The sequence below is a fragment of the Chrysochloris asiatica genome, unplaced genomic scaffold (genome assembly GCF_000296735.1).
Source record: "Chrysochloris asiatica unplaced genomic scaffold, ChrAsi1.0 scaffold00372, whole genome shotgun sequence".
In the NCBI taxonomy this organism is placed as follows: domain Eukaryota; kingdom Metazoa; phylum Chordata; class Mammalia; order Afrosoricida; family Chrysochloridae; genus Chrysochloris; species Chrysochloris asiatica.
In genome coordinates this window covers 1607361-1614637 of record NW_006408890.1, presented here as the reverse complement: position 1 = coordinate 1614637, position 7277 = coordinate 1607361, and the positions used below count along the sequence as shown (strand labels likewise).

The window sequence follows — 7277 nt, the reverse complement described above, 5'->3', positions numbered from 1 at the left end:
GAGGAGCCATGGGGACCCTGAGGGGTTCTGGGTGGGGGTCATGTGATGTTACAGCAGAGGTCTCGAAGAAGGTCTCGGAGTAAGAGAGGATCCACGTGAGGCCAAGCGGCATCTGGGGAGGGGGATCTCAGAGGAAGGGTCTGAGATTTCTGAGAGGGATGAGTGAGGGTCTCTGGGTGGGTCCTATTGGGCGGGGATCCTTTTGAGGCTAGGGTCCTGGCGGGAGTCCCTGGTGGTGCATGAGCCTGGGTGGGGGGTGTTAGTGTTGGGTTGTGGGTCCAGGTGGAGGTTCTAATGGGGTTCAGGTGGGGGTCACAGATGGAGCCCACTGGGTGGGGGTCCCAGCAGGGTTGCAATTCAGGTTGGGAGGGGGTCATGAGGATCAGATCTTGGTGGGGGTCCATGGTTGGTCACGGACCTGGGTGGTGGTCCTAGCTGGGTCAAGTGGGGTCCTGTTGGCATGGGGGGGTCCCTGAGTGGGGGTCCGTGTTGGGGTGGTGAGTCCGGATAGGGTCTTGTTGGATAGGGGTCCCTGAATGGGGGGGTCTGTGTTGCAGTGGGGGGTGTCCCTGAATGGGGGTTCCGTGTTGGCGTAGTGGGTCCAGGTGGGGTCCTGTTGGCTAGGGGATGCCGAATGCGGTCTGTACTGGGGTGGTGGTGGGGTCCCCGAGTGGGTGTCCACGTTGGGCTGGTGGGTCAGGGTGGGGTCCTGTTGGTTAGGGGCTTCCGAGTGTGGCCCGCATTGGGGTGGCAGGCCGTGGGGCTGGGGGCCTGGGCGGGGCTGGGCGGGGCTCTCGGAGGCGGGCGGGGCGCGGAGGCGGGCGTTTCCGTCAGTCCGTCCAGCGTCGCCGTGTCCCGCGGGTTGGCGGCGCGGAAGCGGCGGGCAGCCATGTCGCTTTTGTGCGCGGTGCGGGCAGCCCTGCGGGTGTACGTGGTGGGCGCGGCCTTGCTCCTAGTACAGCTGGTGTACCGCCTGCGCGGGGCGCTCCCGGAGCCAGGTCAGTGCGGGCGCGGGCACGGGCGCGGCGGGGGCGCGGGGAGGCGCGCCGATCCCCGTGACCTTGGCCGCAGGGGGCGCGGGGAGGGCCGGGACTTGCGGGGCGCTCCTCCTCCACCCGCACCAGGACCCGCTGGAGGGGTGCGTGGCGCGGGGGTGGGAAGTGGGGGGGTGGATCTCTCACTGGGCGGCCTTGGGAGAGAATCCACTTTTCCCAGGCCAGGGCCGGGTCCCCAGAGCCAGAGCGCGCACTGGGGTCGGGCGTTGAGCCCGCGCAGACGAGGAGGGGAAACGGGGTGTTGTGAGCCCTGGCTCCTGGTCGGGGAGGTGGACACGGCCTTGCCCTGGACAGAGCGCCCTGGGACCGCCACTGGGTCCTAGGGAGAGTTCACTTCCGTTCAGCAAGAAATTTGTGTCTCCAGCCAGTTAACAACATCCTCTGCGTCACCGAGTGCAACTTGGCGGATTCCTATAGTCGTCTGAACAGGTATTCAGGGCTGGCGTCCTCTTCATTTACCTGGCTTGTCCCCTCTCTGTACTTGTTTACTTCGCAATGAGCATGGAGACGTTCTTACGCATTTCTTTATGATCTAGAAACAGCTGCCTTTCTCCACCCCCACCCACACACACACCAATTCATCATCATTATAAATAACTCGCTCACATAAATGCCATGTTTGAGAAATGGAAAGTCATGAATTTGTAGGCCTGCCGTAACAAATTCAAAGTGTTTGGTATTTCTGTACTTAGGTTCTTGCACGTTCTTGATGACCGGCCTCAGGAGACACCTTTGGACAACTGCTTTCTGCTTTCCATAGCGTTTTCATGAGCTGTCTACGGAAAGTAGATCGCCAGGCGTTTCTTCCAAGGTGCCACGGGGTGGTGGGTTCAAACCGCCAATCCTTGGCTTTTAGTCAAAGGCTTAACTGTTTAGGCCACCTTCTTGTTAAAGTGCTGTCGAGTGGGTTCCTACTCATAGAGACCGTGTATAGGGTTTCCTGGGAGGGTTGGTGGATTTCAAGTACCGACCTTGTGGTTAGCAGGCCTGTGCTTATCCTACAGCGCTACACCATGACTACTGAAAAGACATACGCCTGCCCATTCCTGAGAAAATACAAGCGAGCTAGCCAAACATCCTGGCATTTGTTATGAAACTGGTTTTGTCTGATATAATGACCCTCATTGAAGGGTGTCAGGAACCCCCTGCTAGGGTTCCCTGAGGCACACTTTAAGAACCACTGTGTGAAGTCATTTACTTCAGGCCTTAAAACAGGGCGTTTCCCCTTTAAGTAAATCTGTCTCCTTTTACATTTTATTACCAGTATCTTTATAAATCTGATCTTTATTTGTCTTTGGGGGTTGGAAACAGTACATTAAAGCTTGCAATATGTATTTTAACACACATATAAAAAACAAAAACAAAATAAAACTACAATCGTAACTAACAGTTTACTGCGACTATGAGAAGGGAGTTAAGCTACACTGGAATTTTACCAGTTGCACTGGTTTTCGATCATTCACCTTAGCCCTGGAAATGGAGGTGGTGGTGTGGATTTTTAGCTGGGAGCAAGTTGTTTGTATGTATGCATTTTTATTTTGTTCCCCCTTCATATACTGTTAAATTGTTGTTACGTGCCATTGAGAAAGTTCTGACTCATACTGACTTTGTTTGTGTAGAGTTTCCAAAGAGCAGCTGGTGGTTTGGAACCGTCAACCTTATGGTAAGCAGTCCAATCCTCATCCTACAGCGGGCTAAAGTGAAGCTTAAAGATAATGGAATTCTTCCATGAAATTTTTTTTCCCATCAAGTTCCCTTGAGATAACATTTCACTTTTTCCTATGGATTGAATCTGCCTGTCGATTTATAGTGGTTATGACTTGGGCTGCTAATCTTGAGGTCAGCAGTTTGAAACTACCACCAGTCCTATAGGAGAAAGATGAGGCTTTCTGCTCCTGTAAAGATTTACAGCATCGGAAATCCCATACAGGGTCGCTATGAGTCGGAACCGACTCCACGGCACACAACCACCACCGTCAATATTGTGGCTTTGTAGGATAAAGCATTGGACTGCAAGGTGGGCAGTTCAAATTCATTAGCCACTCTTTGGAAACACTATACAGGGTCGTTATGAGTTAGGGCTAACTCGATGGCACGTAACTAAAACAACATCAGTCTTTTGGGGTCCATGTTTATAAGCAATTGAAGTTCCTGATGTAGTTTAGGAAAAAAAAGAAAAAACGAAAAAAGAAAATAAAGCAAAATTCCAGCTAATCTTTTCATTGTAAGATTTTGTGACAACATTTCTCCTTCCTTTTCTTCATTACTTCTTCTTCCAAACCCATTAACTCCTGATGTGCAATTCACCTTCTTCAAAGTGTAGGAGCTGTTTCACATGGCGGTGGGAGGTTCTGAGATCAGCATTCTTGCAGTCTGGACAATTATCCCTACTGATCTCTTGTATCCTGTTATCCTGATCCAGTGTATAGAGCATGTTCCCATAGCTCCCATTAACCCTAATCCTAGCCCTTCCAGCAACGTGGAACTCCCTCCCAGGAGTGTTTGGAAGAGTAGATCATACGATTATGAATGATAATATCAACACATTTTAACGTAAGTAGTACATATTATTTACGATGTTGTTGTTGTTAAGTGCCATCGAGTTGATTCTGACCCATAGCGACCCTGTGTATGGTTTCCAAGGAGCAGCTGGTGAGCTTGAACCATCGACCTTGCAGTTCAGATGACTTTGCAGTTTGACGCATGAACCCACAGCGCCACACCAGGGCTCCTAAGATATACAAAAAACAACAGCAAAAACAACAAGAAAAAACCCCCCGAGGGTCATAAACACGGTTTGTGGTAACCAAAATGCATTGTAAGACGAGGACTGCTTGTATTTAAAAATACATCTCATCTTGAACTTCTTCCCAGCAGAGTAAGTTTTATAATCTTTTATATCTTTTTCCATCAGTCCAGGAGGCCTGGGAATATTTGGAACTCCTTTATAGGAATCAGAACTGAAAGTACGTACCCTTTCACAAATGGGATCAAGAATCGGCACCAGCGTCAGGGGCGTGGGGTGCGGGAACCTGCAAGGTACCTTTAAAATCAGGGTTCACTTGTCACTTGAGACATGGCTGCCTGAGCGGTCTGGAACTCAGATTTCTTGTATGCCATCATCTTGCTAACCTTCTTAAAAACCTGCTAATGAATTCCACAAACACATGTCATCGGGGTTGAGAATTGGATTTATATTTGGCACGGTTACTCGTGCAACTAACCTTACTTACTTTGCTCATATTCAACACTGTCATGTTCACAACATCACCTGCCAAGACTTGTTGGTTAGCAGAGAAAACCTGTGATGTGCCCACCTTCCCACGCAGCCCTGTTTCTCATATAATCGTTTTGTGTTAAGATGGGTGTTTGGAGTTTGGCCCCTCTCTGTTCCATTAGAAAGAACTTGACATCGTTCTGGAGAATGCGGGCTGAGAGAGTTATGTAAAAACCCAAACTGCTCCCAACCCAAGGAGCTCTGTAACGTCATGGTTTCAAATCTGGCAGCTCATCTCATGGTCGGCAGTTTGAAAGTTCCAGGTGTTCCGTGGGAAAAAGATGAGGCTTTCTGCTTCTGTAAAGATTTCTAGCCTCGGAAACCCTGTGCAGGGTCGCCATGAGTTGGAACTGACTAGGACACACCTCTGCCAACTCACAATACCTCTTCACAAAAACAGGAGAGAAAAGTTTTACGATTGACTAAGTCCTGTTGTTTGGTGCCTTAGATAGAATCAATTCTATCTAAGATAGGCTCATGGCCACCCCATGTAGAACACAACAAACTACTGCCCATCCTCAAAATCATTGTTCATCTTGAGTGCATTGATGATGCCACTGTGCCAGTCCATCTCCTTGGGAGTTTCCCTCTTTTTTTTTTTAAGGTTTTTATTGTGGATTGAGTGAAAGTTTACAGGGCAGATCATCAGTTTTACATTCAACAAATCAGACACCTTGTTTCATTACAATGGTTATAATCCCCTCCGTGTGCCATCAGTTAACAGTATTTCTCTCTATTCACTTTAGCCCTTTTGTTTTTATTTTTAAACACTCAGGCATATATAATAACTTGCAACATCAAAGGGTACCTTCTGCAAGTCTGCCTCCTGGCCGCCAGCTCTCAGTCCCTCTCTTCTCATGAATCTAGAGTCCTCAGCTGCTCTATCTCTCCATGCCCCATCTCTGCCTCCATCTCTGGTGTTGCTGCTTCTCTGAATAAGGTCTTGCATTCCGCTTGTGTTCTTCTCCCTTGATGGTCCTAGGGTCCTTTGTTTCTGGAGTGTAAAATTAATGACTCCCCCATTTTTGTCAACAAAACTTTTACCTTTACAATTGTGACAGTCGCAATTAGTCATGATAACAATTACTCACTATTGAATCATAAGACTCTTATCCCCATCTCTTTTCACCAGACCCATGTAGACAAGATGAAAACTATTCAGTGGGGACTCTTATCTTCCCCCATACACTGTTAAACTAAACGCCCTTTTAAACCTTGTAAGCCAGTCGTTTCGTGCCTTTATTGCCCCCTCATTTTAGGTAGCCAGTGTCTAAGTTGCCCGTCCCTATTTACCCTGTGTATAGAGAGGATAGCATTGATACTTGATGTGAACACTCCTTCCCTCTCTTTTGGTATTTACAGTTACCACCTCCATGAGTAGCTTTCCCTGTTTTTCACTGATCCTCCACTTTACCAAGCCTGATGTCCTTCTCTAGGGACTTGTCCCTCCTAATAACATACCCAAAATATCAGGAACCAAGGTCTTACCATTCTGACTTCTAAGGAGCACTCTGGCTGTATTTCCTCGAAGTTAGATTTGTTGGTTCTTTTGGCAGTCCATGGTACTTTCAATATTCTCCTCCAACACCACAATTCAAATGTATCAATTCTTCCACAGTCTTCCTTATTCACTGTCCAGCTTTCACATGCATATGAGGTTATTGAAAATACCATGGCTTGGGTCAGGTGCACCTTTGTCCTCAAATTGACATCTTTGCTTTTTAATACTTTAGAGAGGTCTTGTGCAGCAGATTTGCCCAATGAAATAATGTCCTCCTTCCACGAATAGGTTCAAGAGCTAGAGGGAATCTATTAAAAAACAAGACTGCTAACACAAAGAGGAATCTTACCTGGTACCTGAGTAGGTAGACCTCACAATACTCATGTTTGACACAGTTGCTAATTTCCTGGGATCTTTTATGCCAGGATTCTTAGAGTCTGAACTCACAGCCGATTACCTGAAAAACAGAAAGGTAGAGGTGGGTTACCCAAAGGGACATTTCGAGGAGAAAGCTAGGTGGTAGATCAGCGGGGAAGACCTGTTAGAATTACATACTTAAAAAGTAAGAATTCATTTTGTTATTTAGTTGCTGTTCAGAATATGTAGAGCAGGGCATATAATTCGTTTGTTGGTTTCCATATGCACATTTCAGCAACATTGATTCCATTCCTATTTATATGATTTCCAGAGATAGAGATACAATTTATAATAACAAAGTATATAGAGTCAGTTCTTGAAGAAAGGGGACCGGTGAGAATTATAAAAGAAGAGGGGTGGGGTGGTGGGGAGAAGCTTCATTTATGTTTACCAGGGAGAATGAAGACCCCTTATTTTCAAAAGGTTAAGCACCCTGATATTTTTTAAAAGGTCTGTGGTTGGAACCAACCAAGGGGCTCCCAAGGAGAAAGATGAAGCAGTCTGTGCCCTTAGAGATTTACAGCCTCAGATACACTCTGGGGCAGTTTTCCTGTGTCAAGAGAACTTAGTATTAGTGGAAAGTTGGCTCCACAAAACAATCGCAACCTTTTCCATTTATGTATTTCCTTACAAGGGCATCACAGTGATATTGATTTCTTGTTGGTCTGTGTGAGTGACCCATGTTCCCTACTTCTGTCTCCCTTTGTTGATTTTCTTCCAGCTACTGGACTTTAGAACTGACCAGGTGGCAGTGAATGCTGGCCGGAAGGCCTGGTGGAGGGGACCTAGCTAAGCGGTATGAGGACAGTTGGATCCTAGAAATTTAAAAATGGAAATGAGTTCTACATGATTTGCCTTAAGCCAGACGGCCATGTGTGAGTCAGAGCTGGGCTCCACAAGGTTCTTAGTGGATGATTTTTCATAAGTAGATCCCACTCATGGTGCCCTGTGTGTGTCAGAGTAGAACTGTGCCCACAGGGTTCTCAGTGGATGATTTTTCATAAGTAGATCCCACTCATGGTGCCCC

At 47.4% G+C, this 7277-nt stretch overlaps 1 protein-coding gene across 1 annotated transcript in view; it reads left to right on the top strand.

Moving 5' to 3' along the window:
- The first annotated feature begins 889 nt into the window (after positions 1–889).
- DHRSX (dehydrogenase/reductase (SDR family) X-linked) overlaps positions 890–7277 on the top strand; it is a 130182-nt gene continuing 123794 nt past the window's right edge. The window contains exon 1 of the mRNA XM_006876269.1: positions 890–998. Coding sequence (XP_006876331.1) covers positions 890–998 — 109 coding nt within the window. The remainder of the gene's footprint in view (positions 999–7277) is intronic.